The sequence below is a fragment of the Fukomys damarensis genome, unplaced genomic scaffold, assembly GCF_012274545.1.
Source record: "Fukomys damarensis isolate Sample0158 unplaced genomic scaffold, DMR_v1.0_HiC HiC_scaffold_23, whole genome shotgun sequence".
NCBI classification, from domain to species: Eukaryota; Metazoa; Chordata; class Mammalia; order Rodentia; family Bathyergidae; genus Fukomys; species Fukomys damarensis.
Genome location: NW_022900935.1, coordinates 39,015,061 through 39,035,147, shown reverse-complemented (window position 1 = coordinate 39,035,147; position 20,087 = coordinate 39,015,061). Strand labels below are relative to the sequence as shown.

Sequence of the window (20,087 nt, the reverse complement as noted above, 5' to 3'; positions counted from 1 at the left end):
GAGAGCTATGAGTTTTTAATATGCCCCAAGACATGCTTCGGGGTTCCCTATCAATTATGACAGAGACAATTTAATGATATTCTTTTCCTTTGCAGGGGGTTGGGGGATACCACAGGAATGAAATCATCAGAGTGAGAAAGATCAGGGGCGACGAGACTGTAACTCTTACCTCTCTTACTGACACCAAAGAGGAGGACAGACTCAGCCTGGACAGGCATAACACGACTCTTCATCCCAAAGTCACTACACGAGCCAGTATCCTATAATCCCCACCATCCGGCATAAGACTCTCTACATATGGCCAGTGAGGGCTCTGTGAGTCAGAGCTCGACAAGCCTCTTTGTTCCCCCAACTTACAGGAATCCTGACTTGACTTGGACTCAGACAGGCTGACAGCAGAAGCGTCCCGGGACTGGTCAATCATGCCGATGTTCACTTTGTGCTTGTAGGGATCCAAAGCCCCTAAGAGTCCTAACACACGGATAGCCTGGGTGGGAAAGGGGAAGAAAACACTCACCACACCATCTGATTACAACAGCTTTCACAGGCATCCCTCCCGTGCTCCCTAACCCCAGGTTGTCGCTTGTGGCCAGTGACATGAACAACATGGAGAAGCGTGATGCCACGCCTTCTCCCTCTCCACTCGCCTAGCGGTCCGTGAAGACAAGGTTCCCACGTTCCCTACCTCTCTCCGTGTGCCCTGGTTTTGCTCAGTCTTCAGAAAATTCAGCAGCACCTCAAGCAAGGTGGGGTACTTCCTGTAGGGCTCTACCACATAGCCAGTGCTGGCCACCAGCTGCCCCAGGGTCCACAGAGCTACCTGAACAGGCAAAAGACCACATGGCTCACTGCGTCAGGAGGGGCAAGTCAGCATGGTTGTCCTCATGTCAGGACTGTCGGGGCTATTTAAGAAGAGATGTTTCTAGGAAAGACACTAACCATGAACAGAAATCCTGAGAGGGCATGAAAACCTGGCCGATCAAGTACCAACCTGCAACAATCACTGCATCAAAAGATACTGAAATTCTGGGGTACTCTTTATCCCAAATGGTTAACAGGAGATTCAAAAGGAAATTAAGAACATTCTTTATTTTAGCCTAAGTATCCAATAACATCAAACACAGGCAAGGGTGAGCTGAAGCTGTTGGTTCTCACGGTCTAAAGCCAAGGCCTTCCTTTCCCTCTGACAAGTGATTTGCATCTTCCTCGCTTATAGAGGAAATGGCTTTGCTCAGCTCTGATACTCACTGCAGGTTACTTCAGGCCAAGAGGACAGCTAATTCTAGTTCCAAGTTTTACTTTTTTTTTTCACTATTCAACAAATACAGTCAAACGCTTTCTGTGTGCCAAGCTCCGTTCACACCCTGGCTGGAGATACTGAACTCAGTAAGAAACTAGGTCCTGGCTTTTGGGGCTGGGGCCTGTCCTATTCAACCAGCAAGCAGTGGCACTCACCTGCCTTTTGGCCAACAGAGAGGAATCCTGGAGCATGTCCATGATGATAATGAAAAGTTCATCTACCCACTTCCTCATCTCTAGGCCACTAACCTGCAAAATGAAAAAGAAGGTGGCAGGAAGGATTAGAAATTGTGGCATTAAGAAGTATTTTCAGCCAGGGATTTAGCTCAGTGGTGCTGCTGCCTGCCTTGCAAACATGAGGTCCCAAGTTCCATTCCCCGGTACCTTCCCCCAAAAAGAAGTATTTTGACTTCCTCCAACATTAGAGTTTCTTTCCACACTGTAGAAAAAGCAGTTGTCTCCTTACCTGAGCCAGTTCTCCTATGGTGGCCAAGACATTATTGATCACGCCTGGGTTTGGATCAGGGTCTGGGTCTTTCAGTTTCAAAATTAAAGCCTGCGGAAAGAAGCCATGAGAAAAGGAATGCAGGTTAGAATCTCTGAGAAATCTTTAAGTAAAATTCACCCAGTCTGTCTTAGTTAGAAGGCAGTTATAAAGTTAGTTATAAATACATTGCTTCTAGGCTTTATGAATCTAGGACTTTTCTAAAATGTGGATTTCCAAACTTCTCTTCACATGACTAGAAGTTCAGTACCTAGAAAGCTGGGCAACACCATGATTTAAAGACATTTCCTGTGTTTCCTTTCAACTGTGTGTCTATGGTCAATTGTCTAGACATGCAATAGTGTTATGAAAAACTTGATAATTCCAATGTACTCAGACGTGAAGCTTGTTTGAGATTCTAAAGCTCATGGTTCTCCCTTGGGGGGAGCTGTTTTATGTTGCTATCCATCTACTTCTTCTCTCAGACACACATCTGATGTTGTGCCTGAAGCATTGTGTCTTCTCTCCTAAGGAGAGAGAAGATCTTCCTGCAACTGAGAGATTCTGGGGCACTCTTTAACCAGAAGTGCTTGAGTGACGCCTATCTCCCGGCCTGGGACCAAAGAAATGAGCTTTCAGTGTACCGGCGAAACAGTCCCACCTCCTAACCACACAGAGATAAGACTCAGGACAGAAGTGTCAGTCCTTCTGTCCAGTGTGCATTACCTTCAGAATAGGCTCCATGTAGGGGCGGATGAGTCGGGGGGCATTGGAGACCAGGTGCCCCAGCATGCGGGCACTCTGCTCCTTGATTCTCCCGATGCCACTGTGCTCCAGCTCTGTCAAAATCTGCAGGAAGAAAGGTTAAGTGTGACCAAGGGCATTCCAGAGGGACTGTGTTTCAAAAGAGAAAATGTGTCAGAGAACTAGGGGAAGGAACCAGACCTCCCTGGTGGGCTGAGTCGCTGCTAGACATTCAACGGCAAAGGGCATCATGACAGTTCGAATATAGCTGTGACTGGAAGAAAAATGGTTTGAAACCAACACCATCTCCTTCTACCACAGCACCCTGAGGTCCCATAGTTCTCTCAAAAGCACAGCTTTTAATAGTGCAGCACAGTCACAGAAAGCTGATTAGGGTTTGCATAGATGATGAATGAAGGGAGGGCTCCCTGGGAGAAAAATCTTTGCATACGGCAAATCAGTAAGAGGGGTTAGAAACCAGGACAAAGGAATCAAAGGACATTTAGAAGAGCTGTGATGTTGAGAGAAATGCTGATGCTCCGTATCTGTTAGGGTACATTTAGATAAATCTAAAGAGTTTTAAGGCTTACGTCAGTATGAGCCCCGCTGGGCCTCACTGAGCAGAAATAACATGTTTGTTCTAACTGACACCCTTAAACACTGGTGCATCCGTACATTATGCTCACGGTGCTATAGGTACAGCTAACTTGCCAGAGACAGACTTATGGATGGCTGAAGTTGCCAGAAGGAATCTCTGGGTTGTGAGGAAGTGAATATCATAAAGCCCAGGTGAACTCGGCTACCCAGAGGAGGTGTCTACAGTGTATTTTATCTTAGGTTACTGATTTAATAACCTGATTTTCTGGGACCTGCTGACGGCCTGTTTTCGCCCAGTCCTAGGGGATGGCAGTGAAAGGAGATAGAGAAAGATACCAAAAACAAACAAATCCACAGCAGCAAAGAGATGGCTGCTGGCCAGGAACAGTGCCCCAGGGAGCAGAGCCCAGTGATGTGGGTAGTGCAGGCCAGACCTGAGGCCTCTCTGTACCCCAATTAGAACCAATGCCCACTCCATGAATAAGACCCTAAGAAAAAGCCAAAGCTTTTACTAATGCCTGAGGCTGTACTAGTCAAGTTAGGAAAATCATCATCAAGGTTAATGTTTTTAGTACTGAGGATGGAACCCAGGAGTGCTCTACCACTGAGCTACATCCCCTGCCCCACCCCCCTTTAAAAATATTTCATGTTGAGTTAAAGGTGTTGCTAAGTTGCCCAAGCTGGGCTCAGACTAGCAATCCTGGGCCGGGGATGTAGCTCTGTACTACAGTGCATGCCTAGCAAATGTGAGGCCCTGAGTTCGATTTCAAGTACAAAAAACAAAACAAAACCAAAAATTTGCAATCCTCCTGCCTGGCACCACCTGCAGAGTTAAATGAGCATGCAAAGAGGCCAAGAAGAGGGATTGCTGATGAAGTCATAAAGAAGGAAGAGCTGCATGACAGGCTAACCTGAGACTCAGAAGCACTCTGGTATCACACTATCAAGAGGCTCAGGAGATGACAGCATGAGAAAAGCCAAGAAATAGGCACAGCCTTGCAGCCAGAGGTGGCTTCGCCAGGCATCGCAATCTCTCTCCTCTTTCCTTTTCTCCAACTTTCCTTCCCTGTGCAGCTGTCACCACGGTAGTGAGTCCTCGCCCCACTGCCTGTTGTTCTGACTGTCGTGTGGTTACCTGGATGAGCATCTTGCGCAAGAACGGCATGACGAAGGCTGGGTTCATGCTGCTGAGTCGGCCTACGGTGCAGATGGCCAGCTCCCGGATCTCAAACACCTGGTCATTCAGGGCCACAAACAGGGCCTGCAAATTCTCTGCCTGGGCCAGGTGTGCATCGAAGCGCTCATCCAGGGACGCCAAGACACAATAGCGGATGTCGGGGTCTGCAAGAGCACGTGAGCCTTTGAACCCCTCTTCGTGATCCCATCCCACCAGTGCTGTCCCAGCCTGGTGACAGCTCCAGATCCCTTCCTCTCATCTGACCTTACAAAAGGTTACAGACAGGTTATCTTACAAGAGCTCGACAGCAGTTTTTTGAGGTTGAAGCTCTCTAGAGAGGCCATCTAATAAAACTGGCTGCTTCCCACTGTCCTGAACTCTGACTCCCCTACACTGCATCTGTCTGAAATCTTTACCAGGATCGGTGATCCCGACCACGAGCAGTTTGCTGAGCACATCGGCCACCACTTGCACTGCGGTCTGGCTAACCACGTGAGCATGGCCGCTGATGAGGTGGATGGAGGGTGTGAGCAGGCGAGAGCAGGTCCGGGCAGCTTCCATGCGGATCTCCTTGTGCTCGCTGTTCAGGAAATGATCCGCACAGTGGCGGACAAATTGGGTCAGGGAGTGGCCTGGATGTGAAAGCAGAGAAAACAGAATAAACACAGCTGCTCTGGACAGGCAAATTTACAGTTTGCTGGATATACTGTTTTGTTTTGTGACTACTTCATTTTTAACAAGGTACAGATCAGTAAGATACTTTGAACTCTTCTTTTAAAGGGTAACAGATGGCTTCCAGGAGCAGAAAGGCAGAAGTGGGTAATGAGGGCCAGGGAGACAGAAAAGAGGCACTTTTCCTCTAGACCCTTTTTAAATTCCATTAAAGAATATACTTTTTGACCCATACTCAACATAATTTTGGATCAAGTTTACCTTATCTATTTTAGTTCCTAGATTTAAATACCAAAAAAGTGTCTGGTGTAGGCTGGATTTAAACATAGCTACTTTCTATTCATAAGGAATAAATTATGATGGGTGTTAATCAGTGTAAGCGGAGGAACTGTGACAACAAAACTACAGGTGGGTTAAGTCTCCAGACAGCAGCTGGGCATGGTGGCACATGCCTGTTATTCCAACACTTGGGAACCAGAGGCAGGAGGATCATTTTGAATTTGAAGCCAGCCTGGGTTACATGGTAAGTTCAAGGCAAGCCTGAACCATATTGCAAGACCCTGTCCAAACAAAACAAAACAAAGTCTCCAGGCAGCTTTGTACTTGCTTCTTCCCTGGTAGTCTTGACCAGCCTTACCGACACATCTTAAATTTCAAAAGTATCCATTTTTCCTCCTTAAGTAAAGCTCCCTTGTGTATTAATGTGGCTCTGTCTGCAGCTTAGAACTCCAAACTGAACTACACCCTACAGCACTCTTGGAAGTCACACTGCCCCCATGGAAACACTGCAAAGTCCCAGCTTACACATTTGAAAGCATTAACTACCACCTCAGCTCTAGGGAAGTGGGAAGCAAGGAGGTTCTCTGACTTTTCCATCTCTGAAGAGCTGTTTCCTCAGATCAATGTACTTTCCCTGAACATCGTCCACCCCCATACTCAGTATGGGACAGAGAAGCAAGCAACAGGCAGTAACAACCTGTGCAAAGAGTTTGGGAAGGAAGAGATGCTACAAATCTGCCCTACCAGGAGGATCCTGGTGAGACCCAGAATTCCAGGCCCTCCTGTCCCTTTCCCCAGGTTCCCAGTGTCACTATTTTGGCAAGAGTCAATGCAATCTCTTACCTTCAAATTCAAAGCTGCCAAGGGTTCGGAGGGCAAGAGTGATGCTGCCCACATCGCTGGCCTCAGGAAGGGAGGCGAGGCCAGGGGAGGCCAGCTGGTGGGCCAGGCCCTTGGGCATGCCTGGGTGCCGGAGGGGTTTGTGCATAAGGACCAGGGACAGCATCTTCAGTAGCCCATCCTGGATGTCCTTTTTCAGCTGGGGAATCTGGCGGCTCAAGTCGTAGAGCACGGCAGTGAGGGCAGGGCTGAGGGGAAGGAAACTGGTCACATGTGGGTCTGGGCAGATCATCCCTGCTATTCTTGGGAAGAAACAGGCTTTCCTGACCAGCAAGGGGACCAGGCCCCTCCACTGCTTGACCTCCACAGAAGAAAGGATGCTATAACAGAGAGTAAATGTACTGAGCTCTCTTGGTCCGGTCTCAGACTTCAGAACAATCTGTGAGTTTCTGGTCATCACCACAGGAGAGCTTATTGATACAATTCCACCACTACAGAAGACCAAGTCTCAACAAACATGGGAAAAACAGCAAGAGCACCATCCCCACAGAAGAACTAAAGGGAGTTTAATTTACACAAAACTATAGCTACCAACATTTATGGAGCACTTCCTACAGACCAAGCAACAAGCAGCTGTTTCACACACTCTTTCATTTAATCCCTACAACTACTCCAGGCAATAGGATTTCAGATGACAAAAATGGGGCTCAGAGAGATAACTTAATCAAGACTGCAGACCTGACTAGGGATGAAAGTGGCATTCAGAGCTAGCCTGTATGTTTAGTCTGAGCTATCCTGTCTATCCAAATCACTGTGCAAGCAAGCACAGCCTGCGTTTCTGACATGGTTGCACCACTGTGGGCCAACCTCCTGCTCACTGGGACAAGGCGGGCTCGGGTTTCTGTGACCCACCTCAGGCCCACTGCCAGCATGGGCTCTAGCAGCTCCTTGATGTCTTGCTGGATGCCCGGCCCCATTGCTCGGGCCAGCATGCTGATGCACGTGAACACTGTGGCATCCACCTGCATTGCTTTCTGCCTCCTGCATAGAAACAGAGTGGCTAGTTTAGACATAGCGACATTCTGTGACAACATACAAGACCACCTTGGGGAAAGGAAGGCAGGTTACTTGGGGTTGGGGGGGGCAGCACTTGTGGTTGTGCAGGTCCTCACAGCACAATCACCGCAATGTTTATGTCTGTAACGACTGTCCAGTAGATGGCAGTAATGTGCCTTAACAAAGAGCCCCTTTTCTCATTTCGGACAGAGGCACTACGCATGGGATAGTACACTTCTGACCAAGGTGTCTATTTAGGATGCAAATTGAGTAATGCATCCACAAGGAACTAAAAGGGGTAATGTTCGGCCATCACATGCAAAATTCTTCCTCTGATGAGAATGCTGGGCTTTAGAGTGGGTGGAGCTTATTAATCAACCAGCGCAGTTTTTGTTTTGTTTTGTTGGTACCAGGGATCGAACTTGGGTCCTTGCGCTTGTGAGGCAGGCGGTGGAACCACTGAGCTAAATCCCCAGCTCACAGTTCTTGTTACTAACACAGTGAATACAGACACACATCCCTATTAACAGTAACTCTCCAGCCTGAGTCAGGGCACACTGGCCTCTCAATTTGGCAGGGTGCTGAAGGTTTTTCTCATGTCTTATGCATTGGGAAGTTAAAGAGACAGAATAACTTCAACTTTAGTGATCAGGATAACGGTACTCTGTTAGGTCCCTTCAGTTTCCAGCAAAAGTAGACATCAAATGCCTGAAGGGTCCCCACACATAACAATGTTGAAAACAGCACCTGACACACTCTCAGGTATTTGGGTCCCCAAACATTTATGTACATATCATCCTCTGAAAGGTGGCTAGAAGTCAACTGAGGAAGCGCTAGTCTCTATGTGGTCTGCTACACCGGAAGTGTAAGGAAGCATGGAATGGGCCTAAGCTCCATGGGACTGGGCTGCAGCAACCTAATGGAGTGGAAGGTGGCGTCCTCCTACAGACACTCACTTGTGGGCGAAGTCCTTAGGGGGCAGGGCTGCCCGGATGATGTCCAGCACGCGGGGCAGATAGACTTTAAACTCTGACCTCACAGCCACAGACAGTAGTCCCAGGGCCTGGAAGGCTGCCGTACGCTCCTTCTCTTTCTTGACACAGCTCAGGACATGGTTCATGGTATCTTGGAGGTACTGGGTATCTAAAAAGACAAAGTAGATGACTCGAGGCTAGAGTTCCTATAAAACACACAAATGTGAGAATAAATCAGCCAGGCATGCCTGTAATCCCAGCTACTCAGGAGGCTGAGGCAGGAGGACTGCAAGACCAAGGTCAGCCTAGGCAACTCAGTAAGACCCTGTCTCAAAACATAAAGGGCTGGGGATGTAGCTCAATGGAAGAGTGCCCCTGGGGTCAATGTGCAGTACTGCCAAAAAAAGAATAAAGAGGGAGAAGGAAGAGGTGGGGGGAGCTCTTGGGAAAGATGTCAAGAATTTAGAGGATGTACTTTAAAGGATGTCTTATACTAATCACTCACTAGATAACATCTCTTGGAAATATTAGAAATGTAAGATATACTTCCTTTTATAAATAGCCCAAAACCATACAAAGCCTCCAAATGATCATCACATTAACTGTTTCCATTAATGTTGCTCCTGGGGAAAAGACTACATGCTTTTGTTTAGAAATATATGTCTGGTCAGGAGTGGTACCACATGCCTGTAATCCCAGCTACTTGAGAGGCTGAGGCAGGAAGATCACAAGCTCAAGACCTGCCTGGGCAATTTATCAAGACCCCATCTCAAAATTTAAAAAGGGCTAAAAGAAAAATTTTTTAAAAGGGCTGGGGATGTGGCTGCTGGTAGAACATCCCAAGGTTTAACCTCAGGGCTACAAAAAAAAAAAAGTGAGGGTGGATTAAAAATGTTAAAACTTGTTTAAAAACAAAGAAATCATCTAAATTATTTTGATTTTGTATTATAATGAAGTTTAGAGGAACACGGAATAGTATTTGCAATGAGGCTATTACAGTCAGCTTAGGCCTGGAAATCACTTTGCTGTTACCTAGAGGTTTCTGCTACAGTTACATTAAATAGGATAAGATTTAGTTTGCAATCTGGAAAGCTGTGAGAGACTGCTTGGGCCTGCATAAGATGGCTGCCCTCAACCTTAGCCTTTGCCTCGGTGGAAAAATCCCACTAGACTACATACGTGACTTATGGCAGGTCTAGCCCCTGGGCAAACAGGGAATCTTACAGAAAAAATAGCCCTTTGTGCTAACCACAGGGTCACGGGATCTGGAGCAGGAGGCCGGTGGTATTTCCTTGTCCTGCTTGCCCCTAGAGATTGTTAAGTTAAAGATTGCATAGGGTTAACTGTTGATGTATGCCTTCCCACTTACCCCTCCCCACATTTGGTAAAATACTGATTGCTGTATGGTTAAATGCTTGAGTGACTCATGTGATTGGTAGAGGATTTGCTTGAACTGTCTAATAAGCTTGCTGAACCTTCCCCCTGGAATAACAGTATATAATCGTTTTGCTGAGCCAATAAAGTGCCTTTGATCAGAAACCAGACTTGGGCCGTGTGCTCTAACTTCTTAAAGATTTCCTTCACAGACATTCAAGATCGGATCGGCCTCTGATGACCCACGAATAAGAGGCGGCTCTCACCTCCTATTCCCCGCGGGACGGGGTCCCCCCCAGAGAGCCGCAGAAAGCCACATGTGTATTTCCATTAAGTTTATATACACCAACATGCAAGGGTAGGCAATCCCTGGACAACGGAAACAAAAGTATTTCTCCTCTGCAGGCTGGGATTTCCTGATTCCTGCCTCTCTCCCATGTCTTTGTGCCCACCCATGCCAGCCCCGAGTCCCAATGCAGGAACACTTCTGTGACAGCGGGGGAGGCCAGGTCAAAGCTGAGGGCTGCCAGAATCACACATGGACAGTGAGCCAGACTCCCAATAGCACTTTCCTGCCTTTGCTCTTTCGAGAAACGTCCTCTCACAGCACTGTGGTCAGACGGCAAGGCGCACGCTAGGGCTTGGAAGCAGAAGACCAAGCAGGGGGAACTCCAAAATCAGACGGAGGGAAATGAGTTCCTTACATAGGAAGCTCCATTTCAGCAGGAAAGGCCTGACTCCAGAGTATAAATTCCCTTTTCCAGATTTAGCATCTTAAGTAGGAAGGCCAGAATCTCTCACAGAAGAGATTTCTACCTGGTCTTGAGGAATTCTTGACATTCAACAAGCTTATACCACCAGAAAGTTCAAGCACTGACTTTATTTTTCTTCTTTTTTTTTTGGTACTGGGACCAAACTCTGGACCCTGTGCTTGCTAGGCAGGCGGCAGCACCACTGAGCTAAATCCCTGGCCCCAGCACTGACTTTATACGGAAAGCTTTAAACAAATGGCACGTAGGTAATGAAGCATGCACTTGGGGGGAGGTAAGCCTGCCCAGACTAAATTCCACTGACATATTGTTTAATAAAACAACAAACCCACCTCAAAAGAACAGACCCAAGGGCCCTCTTTCTATCCCGCTGCCATGCAGCCTTTTCAATGTACCACAGTAACCGCTTCTACAATGTACCAGACTTTGATCAAATTTGGCTTTGTTATTAGTTTCTTTTGAACTACAGACTTTCATCCCAAGATCATTTAAAGCTCTGCTGATCAGGGCCATGACTAGTCGCTGAGAAAAGAGCTGCTGGGTACCAGCCGGGAAGAATGGAAAACTGAAAAACTACAGGTGATTTTCACCCTGTCATTTCTGTCTGGTTCAGTGAGTTTATGTGACTAATTGCCTTGCCCTTATCTAACACGTTCTACTCCTCACACACAGCCTGCTTAACACCTCGCCCCTCGCCAGCGAGGCTTCTGCAGTTTCATCAGGGCTGGGTGGTGTGAAACGAATCTGTGCCCAGGCAAGGTAGCTGAGGGTCAGGCTGGTCTTCCCCTTGGGTTCCTGCTTCTTGTTTGGTTCTGAATGCTTATTAAGCACCACGGTGAAGTACAAAGATGTGTGAGATAGGGTCCCGCACTCACCAAGTGGGAGAGCACATTAAATAGGAACAGACAATTGGAGTACAATGTCTCTAGCTCATTTCCAAAATGGGTCTGAAGTAGCTCAAGGAGGTATTAATAATGCAAGAATGATGTCCATGTGCTGAGGCTCACTCTGTGCCAGGCTTGAGAGCAAGAACACCCAGGCACTGGTGCCACGAATCTTGAGAGGCAGGGATTGTTACTCTAATCTTACAAGTCATACAGTGGAGGCCTAGGAAGATCAAATAACCTGTCCAAAACTTCACGGGTAGGGAATGAAGAGATTCACCCTCTTGATCCAAAGCCCTTTTACTGGTGCCACAAGGAACACTCGCAGCTGGGGCAGTGCAGGACGCTGCCCAGGGAAGCAGGCTCTGAGCCACGCCACATCCCACAGCCAGGGACTCCTGCACCCGAGGGCAGGGCGAGAGTATGGGAATCCACAGCACAGTCTGCCTCTGAAACACCCAGTCCCTCCTTCCCACGCATGATCAGAGTGGCAGAAGCAGGAAGGTCACTGACCCATCCATGCCCCAGATGGGCTGCTGCTACACAGCCTCTCCCTGAGATCGCCCTCCCTTGGGTCTCCATTCGTGCATCTGTTGACCACCACACACAAGTACCTGCTGGGCCTAGAGCTGCCCTCCTCCCTTCACATTCTGAGTGCTCCTCTGTCTGCTGCCTCAGACTTTAATGGAAAACTAGGCACACCGCGAAGAAACCAGATTAGTCTCTGAGACATCAATTCTATAGTGTGAGGAGACAGTGTTCAGGAATCGCCTCTCCCCTGTTCGATTTTCCTCAGATGGGCAGTAATGTCTCCCACAGACACCTCACCTGTGAAGGCAGAAGGTCGGAATGCAGCCAAGCGGGGCAACAAATTAAGGATTGTCATTTGGATCAGTGAGTTCTTGCTATTCCTGCATTTCAGCACCCACTGGCACACCTGAGAGAGGAAGGACAAAGGGTTGGCAGAGGAAACAAGATGTCGAGCCTGGGGGGAGGGGTGAGAGGGGAGCGAGCACTCGCCTGGTCAAACTTCTCCTCCATCAGGTCTCTGCAGCACCGGCTCTCCACCAGGGTGGGCTTGGCTGGGGTGGGGGAAGCCCCGAACCCCATGAGGCCCTGGTGAGAGCTGTACCCCAGCAGCCCCACCAAGGCGTTAGACTGCTGGGGTTGCACGGCCTGGAAACTGGTGAAGGGGGTAATGTGGCGAGGTTTCGTCCCAAAGCCCATGAGATCTTTGCAGTACTTGTCGTGCACCAGCTGCTGCTGCGTGATTTCTTCCATTTCTTCTCTCAAACGCTACACGTGAGAGGGAGGAAAAAAACTCACCTTCACTTATGGGTGGCATACAATGGGCACTAGGGCTTCCACCTCCCTGGGTCATTTCTCCGCCGGGTTTGGGAAGGCTGATTTACAAAATGCTGGGTGACAGGCCTAAGGTCACAGCACAGGTGGGTGGCAGCCCTGGGCCCGCATCCTGTAAGGGTATTCTGGTTTCTTTCTTATCCCAGCAACCTATGCAGAACACTAGGTACGTAAATGTCTCAGAATCCTGGTCCACAGGAGGGTAAGCTGACTAGCAGTAACTGTCACCCCCGTTTCCAAGGACTGCTTAACAACTCATCCTCTGACAGCTCAAACTGAGAAAAATAGGAAACTGTTTTCGAAATTTTCAAATTGTTCTTGATGTATATATTTTCATTTTTCAGGAAGTCTTGTCCATCACTCTTATCAAGGTCACCAATGGCTCTTGGGCTGCTAAATCCAACAGCCAATTCCTGGTCCTCATCTCCCGGGATACAGTCACAGCATTCGATCCAACTGCTGTTTCCTCCTCCTCAAGGCCCTTTCCTTCACTGGCTTCTCGGCTCCCAGCCTCTCTGGCTGCTCCTTCCCAGGCTTCCTTGGCTCCTCTGCATCTCCTGACCTCAGGCTCACAGAGCCATCTTTCCCACAACTGCACCAGTTGCTTTGTGGTTCTGACCCAGTCCACAACTTGAAATAACTCTGGATGCTAGAGGTTCCCAAATCTGTGACTTCCTTGATAGCCCACTCACATGCCCTCAAAGCATCAAACTTACCATGTTCAAAACCAAATCCTGACCTCACCTCCTAACCTGCTCCCTCCATCTCAGTCCTCCTGACCCAGCACAAGGCAAGTGCATCCTTCTGGCGCTCAGGCCAAACATCTCGACTGCTCTCTCTCTGCCCATCTCCAACCTCTTTGCAAACCTCAAACTGGAACCCGCCTCTCCTTGCACTTCCACAGCTTCCACTGCAGTCTGGGCTGCCGAAGCCCCTCCTCAGTGGACAGCTGCCTTCGCCCTCAGCCCTCCCACAGCCCCTCTCAGCAGGTAGGGCTCTGCCTCTCCGATGCATCTGGAACTCAGCCTTCTCAGCATCCGCTCTGCCTTCCTAGGGGAAGCCACTGCCGCAGCTTCCTGTGGCAGCTACAAGAATGCACAGAGCCCCAGGGACCAGGGCCTGGCTGCTGCTCTCTGATGGCTGCTCTGGCTCGAAGAGCACATGGTGGCCTTGCACAGGGGATGAGGATGCTGCCGCCCAGTGTCACTTCCGTCCTCACTCCCTTGGAGTCAGGTGCACGCTGCACGCTCAGCTCCCCAGTTTCTCTCGCAGGTCGCCTCCCTAACAAGAGCCTCGTAATTTTAGGTCATCTTCTCAAGTTAACACATCCTCACTCCTCGCTTCCATTCCCACCTTTCCACATGCTGTCCCGAGAGCAGCCATGGCTGTTAGAAACGCACAACGGAGGGGCTGGGGATTTAGCTCAGTGGCACTGCGCCTGCCTTGCAAGCACAAGGTCCTGAGTTCAATTAAAAAAAAAAAAAAAAAAACAAAAAAAAAAAAAAAAAAACAAAAAAAAAAAAAAAAAAACAAAAAAAAAAAAAAAAAAACAAAAAAAAAAAAAAAAAAACAAAAAAAAAAAAAAAAAAACAAAAAAAAAAAAAAAAAAACAAAAAAAAAAAAAAAAAAACAAAAAAAAAAAAAAAAAAAAAAAAAAAAAAGAAGAAGAAGAAGAAAAAAGAAAGAAACGCACAGGGCAACATCAGTCCCCTGTGCGCACAGCTCATGCCTGGCCCTGCAGTCAGAGTAAAAGCCAGGGCCCACTGGGAATCGCAAGGCCTGTTTGTTTCACCCTCGTGCTCTCTTCCTTGCTGGCAGTGCCCAGCTGCCCTCCCTTCTTTCTAGTTCATCAATATGTGAGGCTCTCTTCTACCTCCAAGCCTCTGCCTAGCAAACAGCAAGCCCCCTGGCCAGCTGCAAGGCAGCCCCTTCATGTCATTCAGATCTCACTCAAGCGGTGCCACCTCAAGGAGTCCTGCCCCGGCCTTCCCCCAACCATCCCCACTCCAAGTGCCCTATCTTCTCAGGTGTTTTACTTCCTTCAGGGGACTTGTGGCCAGCTGTTCATTTGTTTCTTGTCCATCTCCCCCTACACAGTATCAGTGCCATGGGGACAAGACCTCTCCTTGCCCACTTACAGAGGGCACCTGAGGGCATGGACTCCCCTGGGCAGCTCCTCACCTCTCCCTCCATGCTGCTGATCCGGACCAGCTCGTTGAGGATCAGCAAGGCGCCGTGGATCCGATCATCCCGGTTCATGCCCTTCTCTTTGGCCAAGGTCTCATCAAACCCTTTCTCTGCTTCTTCAAACGTGTGCTGTGTGGAGATCGAGAGCCCTGATTACCTATGCCCAGAGAGAGAAAGAACACGGCCAACCCCTCCTACGCCAGGGGTTCTGGGATGTTACAGGGCCTGCTCAGTGCCTTGGGCAACACCGAAGATGCTGCCAAGCTCTACTGTTTAGTTTACCTGCAGCTCTCCCAAGCCCCTCAGGCAGGTATCCTGCCATCCCTACTTAAGAGCTAAATAGGACAGGCTCAAAGAATTCAGTGACCTGTCCAATGTCATGCAGCAAGTAAGGAACCCAGGTTCAGGGGTCCCCTGATGACACTCACCTAAGTTTCCCGGGCAGCAGCCATCGGCAGGACTCAGGACACCGAATCAGTACTGACCATATTTTACTGATTCTGATACCTGTTTTTCCAAGTTCTAACATCTCTGAAAGGAGATGTCTTTGACTTGTTACTAAGAAGGTACTGGTTCACAGTTTAACTGGCATAATTTCATTCTTAGTGACACATAAAATCATGGTGTGGCTATCAATAGATCTTTGCTATAATTAAATGCAACAAAGTAACTACTGGCTCACACAGAGCATTCAAAAAATTATCAAAGGCCAAAGCCAATGAGCTACCAAGGCTCCGGGGCCAGGGGCTGCGGCTGCCCTTTTAGACCAAGGGATTCTTTGGCTAAATGTGCTCTGCTAGCAGCTGGCAGGGAACCAGGGCCTCACCCGGTACCACTGGGGCTTCTGCATCTCCTTGGGCTCCCGCTGAGTGGTGAGAATCAGACAGGCGCGAAGGGCAGCCACAGCTCCCTCACGGATGGCCTGCTTGGGGTCCCACACGGCCACAAAAATGTTGTCAAAGAAGGGTTGCACTTGCTGAAAGAAGAAGGTGGGGACACTGATGGCCAGCTCGCGGAGGACCAGGACCTGGGAGAGACAAGCACAATGAGAACGAGCTTTGTTCTCATGAGAGGCAGATTCCTGTCATCCTACGGCAGCTACACGAAAGAGAAGCTTCACCTGTCTAGCTCAGAAAGCCTGGGGCCAGAGCAGGTGAAGTGAAACTGATCGCACATCTGGTGTTCACAACCCTGGGCTATTTATAAAGCCAAAAGCAGCTAAGGTTGGAACAGCAGCTCTGGAAGGACAGACCTGTCTGGTGCTTTCTATACCACTGTACACAGCCTAGAGGCATGCCTGAAACACAGCACGTACTCCATAAATGTTCTGGAGTGAATAGGCACGTCTAACATTTGATCTTGCTATTTTCATTTCACAGAAGAAGAAATTAGAAGCCAGAGACTGCCAGGTTTAAGAGTTGTAAGTGGCAAAGCCAAGACTTGAACCAGAGTTCACATGTGTGCTTCCTCCTAACAATACTGCCTCCTAAAGGGGGAGCCAACTGGAAAGCATCCAACTAATGCTTCTTTTTTTTCACTTTGTTTTGGACAGGGTCTCACTACGTAGTTTAGGCTGCTCTCGAACATCTGATCGAATATTGAAATTCTGCTGCTGGGATTACAGGTGTGCACCGCCACACCCAGCTTCAACTGATGTTTCCAATCCCCAGTGTCGCTCCTAAATCCTCTCCCTCGCAGACAGGCAGACCCTACCCTAGCTCACAGCCTGGAGTCCTGGCCCACCAAACCAGCCCTTGATGGGGACAAGCCTCGGAAGGCAGGAAGGGACCTCAGCACAGCACTGTGACTTCCGGCCCTGGCGCTACACCTCCCTGCTGGCACTCACGGCTGCATGTCTCCGGCCTTCGTTGCGGTCGGCACCCAGCCACTCCAGGGCTCGCTTCACTTCAAACTCCACGTATTCAGCAGTGAAAGTGTCCCCTGCCATGGCAAGACGGCCAATGGCCTTGGATGCCATTTCCATAACAACTGGGTCATTGGAGGGGAGGAGGTTCCGAAGGTAGTTGGCAAACCTGCCAATTCGTGTGGCATTTCCACCTTCCACTCCTATGAGGCTGGCTGCAAAAGACAGGGAGGCAAAAGATGAGGACGGGACACATGGTGGCCAGGAACGTGGGTGGTCTTGAACAAGAAGCTGGCAAGTGACACTTTTACTTTGACTACTTCTCTACATAGTAAAGACACAGATACTCTTTTATTTATTTACGTGGTTTTTTGAGACAGAGTCTCACTATATAGTTCAAACTGGCCTTGAATTCACTACATAGCCCAGGCTGGCCCCAAAGTCACAGCACTTCCCTGACTAAGCCTCCAGAGAGCTGGGATTACAGCATGTACCACAATACCCAGCATACTTTTCATTTTAACGAACAGGTATCTGTGTCAGAAATACTTGCAAAACCATCTCATTTTTGTTTACATAATTTTGTTCTCCCACAGAAAAAAAAAGAGAAAGCAAACTTGGGTTGAATTCACAATATTGACGAGCAGTATTTGGGAGCTGAAAAGGACTTGACTTTGGCAAGCTGTCTCCACTCTATTTTCCCATGCGCGAGCCCCACAATGCCAAACCCTGCTCTACTTTAGAACCAGAGCCTGAACTAGGCAGTAGTGGAAAGTGGGCTTCTTCTCAGCTCCGGGAAACTGTCTGCCTCTGAAAGTCACTTAATGGCTGTAAGACTCAGTTTCCACATCTAAAAAATACTTGTTTTGCTTTTTTTTTCCCCCTCAGTACTGGTGACTGAATGCAAGGCCTTTGCTACATTCCCAGCCCATTTTTTACTTGGAGACAGCATCTCACTAAGTCACTAGGTTGCCCAAGTTGGTTTCCAACCTGCACTCCTCCTGCCTCAGGCTCTCAGAGTGCTGGGATTCCAGGTGTGCACCAGCAAGCCCAGCCTGTTGTGCCTTTACTTCAGGACTGCTGCTAGGATGAACACCTGCATTAAGTGCACTGAGAGCTACAGGATCCTGGAGATTCCTGAAACAAAGACAGACTAAGCAGCTAGTCAAAGGCATACAGGACACAGTGGACGTGAAGGTGTGGCCCTTTATTCCTAGTTGTCATGGTTACCAGAGTATCCTTACCGATGGCCAAGATGCCACCTTTCCTCTCGTTAGCGTCCGAGCTGGAAACCAACTCAAAAATGTGATGGTTCAGCTGATCATAGAAGCGAGTAGACTCCTCTTGACTCATCTGCAAAAGAAGATGCACTCAGGACAATCTCTAAGGTCTGCCCGCGGGTGAGAACCTCAGGACTGGGAACTGAGAGCCGCAGGCAGAGCCACTGCCCATTTCCACAGGTAGAGTGTACAGCAGCTGAACTCACAGCGCATCCCCTTACAACTTCACTACTTACTGAATCTCTATCATAGAGCAGACCTGGTGCTGTCCCATGCTCCTCCTAGTACCAGGGACACAGGATGAACAGGTCAGGCTCCCTGACCTCAGATCTGACCTCTACGGAGAAGGCCCCAGGGTACCAATCCTCCAAACCCAACTCTATTACCGTCATCGGACAGTAAGAACTGAGGGGCTGGTGCACAGTGCAGATGAAAAGGGAAGAATTTAAAAAAAAAAAAATGCTTGAGTCTGTGCTGACTCCTAAATGTGACAAATGTGAGACACAACACAGAAATATGTGTCACTGCAAAGCAGCCTACACCGTCCAGACACGAGAGGACGGGTGCTTGTCTAAAATTAAAATTCTCACTTAGCTGTCAAAAGGAATCTAAACCGGTGATGGCACGGTCAGCCCCAACGTCCCAAACCACAGAAGCTCTACCTCTCGAAGCTCCATGGTGACATAGTGCTGGAGATCCTTCGCCGCTTTGGCCCTGGTCTCCTCATTCCGGCTCTTCAGACCACTGGCAAACTGCTGCAGGACGCTCACGTTGCTCGAGGTGGTGGCAGCTGTGGTGGCGGCGGCAGGTCCCGTGCCCAGCATCTCGCCCTGAGGGTCTTTGGAGAAGCTTTGCTCAGTATTCCAGGTAACACATCGTGGTGATACATGCACAGCCCTACATCCTCATCACAGATCTCTACTAGGCTCAGTTAGATTCTAGACAGGCTAAGCGATCTCACCGAGGAACTCACAGGACATCTAGATTCATTCGATGACTGACATTTAAAAGGGACAGAGAGCTAGAGAAAGTCAAATTGTAGGCTGTGAAGCTAGGCCTCTTGGGTTTGACTATTCCATAGCTACATACCTTGAGGAAGAAAATTACACTTCCTATTTCCTCAAGTATAACAGGAGGGTCCTGGTCACTCATGAACTGCGGTGAGGGTGAAATGAGCCAATACAGGTTTGAAAGTGTCCACACAGCACTGGGTACACGGGAAGTTCTCAATCATTGCTAGCTTTTTTTTTTTTTTGGTACTAGGGATCGAACTCTGATCCTTGCACTTGAAGGCAGTTGGTGGAACCACTGAGCCAAATCCCCAGCCCTCTAGCTATTAATTACTTTATCTACCAGTATTTAACAGTTTAGTGCCAGGCACAAGAGGTGGGAAGTAGGGAGAGGGTTAAAAATGACTAAGACCGCCCTTTTCCTCAGGGAGCTCAATATACAGGCAGAGACTGTTATTCTTCAGCACTGTCTAGTAGAAATATAATACAAGCCATAGACACAATCTGCTAGTAGCCCTATTCAAGAAGGCAAAAAAAAAGGTGAAATTAATACATTTTATTTAATCCACTATATCCAAGAAGATCATTTCCACATTATCAATAAAAAAAATTAACATAGAGCCTTTTTTGGGCAGTACTGGGGATCAAACCCAGGCCCTCACACATGTCAGGCAAGCACTCTACCACTGAGCTACATCGCCAGCCCTTCCTCAGATCGTTTTTACTTTGAGACAGGGTCTCACTAAGTTACCTAGGCTGGCCTTAAACATGTGATCCTCCTGCCTCAACCTTCAGGTAGCTGGGATTACAGGTGTGCACCACCAGGCCCAACTAGTGTGCATTTTATACCTACAGCAATCTCAACTTGAACAAGGCACACTTGCAACGCCCTACACGCACATGTGGCTGCTGGTTATTATCCTGGACAGTACAGTGCTTCTGAATACTAGTACAGTTGGTCCTCCATATCAGTGGCTCCCATAAAATTGCTGACAGAAAATATTTGGGGAAAAAAATCTTTGTACTAAACATATGCAGACTCTCCATTATTTGCTAAACAATGTAACAACCATTTTCAGAACATTTACTTTGTATAAATTTACATTGTATAAATAACCTAGAGATGACAAAGTACACAAGAAGACCTGAGTAGGTTATATACAAGTTTTTAAAACATTTTATATTAGGGATTTAAGCATCTGCAGGTTTTAGTATAAGATTTTTTTTTTTTTGG

The 20,087-nt window shown here is 48.2% G+C and overlaps 1 protein-coding gene across 3 annotated transcripts in view; it reads right to left on the bottom strand.

The window, feature by feature from the left end:
• Positions 1-20,087, bottom strand: part of Mtor (mechanistic target of rapamycin kinase) — a 122,185-nt gene that overhangs the window by 96,608 nt on the left and 5,490 nt on the right. For all 3 annotated transcript variants that reach the window (XM_010628123.3, XM_010628122.3, XM_010628124.3), the window contains exons 2-18: positions 18,506-18,681; positions 17,808-17,916; positions 16,546-16,778; positions 15,526-15,726; positions 14,694-14,828; positions 12,171-12,446; positions 11,979-12,087; positions 8,105-8,291; positions 7,005-7,133; positions 6,096-6,340; positions 4,718-4,933; positions 4,260-4,465; positions 2,510-2,632; positions 1,766-1,855; positions 1,456-1,548; positions 686-820; positions 358-487 (exon numbers count right to left, since the gene is read on the bottom strand). In XM_010628123.3, the coding sequence (XP_010626425.1) occupies positions 358-487; positions 686-820; positions 1,456-1,548; positions 1,766-1,855; positions 2,510-2,632; positions 4,260-4,465; positions 4,718-4,933; positions 6,096-6,340; positions 7,005-7,133; positions 8,105-8,291; positions 11,979-12,087; positions 12,171-12,446; positions 14,694-14,828; positions 15,526-15,726; positions 16,546-16,778; positions 17,808-17,916; positions 18,506-18,667 (2,779 nt within the window). In that variant the 5' untranslated portion in view covers positions 18,668-18,681. The remainder of the gene's footprint in view (positions 1-357; positions 488-685; positions 821-1,455; positions 1,549-1,765; positions 1,856-2,509; positions 2,633-4,259; positions 4,466-4,717; positions 4,934-6,095; positions 6,341-7,004; positions 7,134-8,104; positions 8,292-11,978; positions 12,088-12,170; positions 12,447-14,693; positions 14,829-15,525; positions 15,727-16,545; positions 16,779-17,807; positions 17,917-18,505; positions 18,682-20,087) is intronic.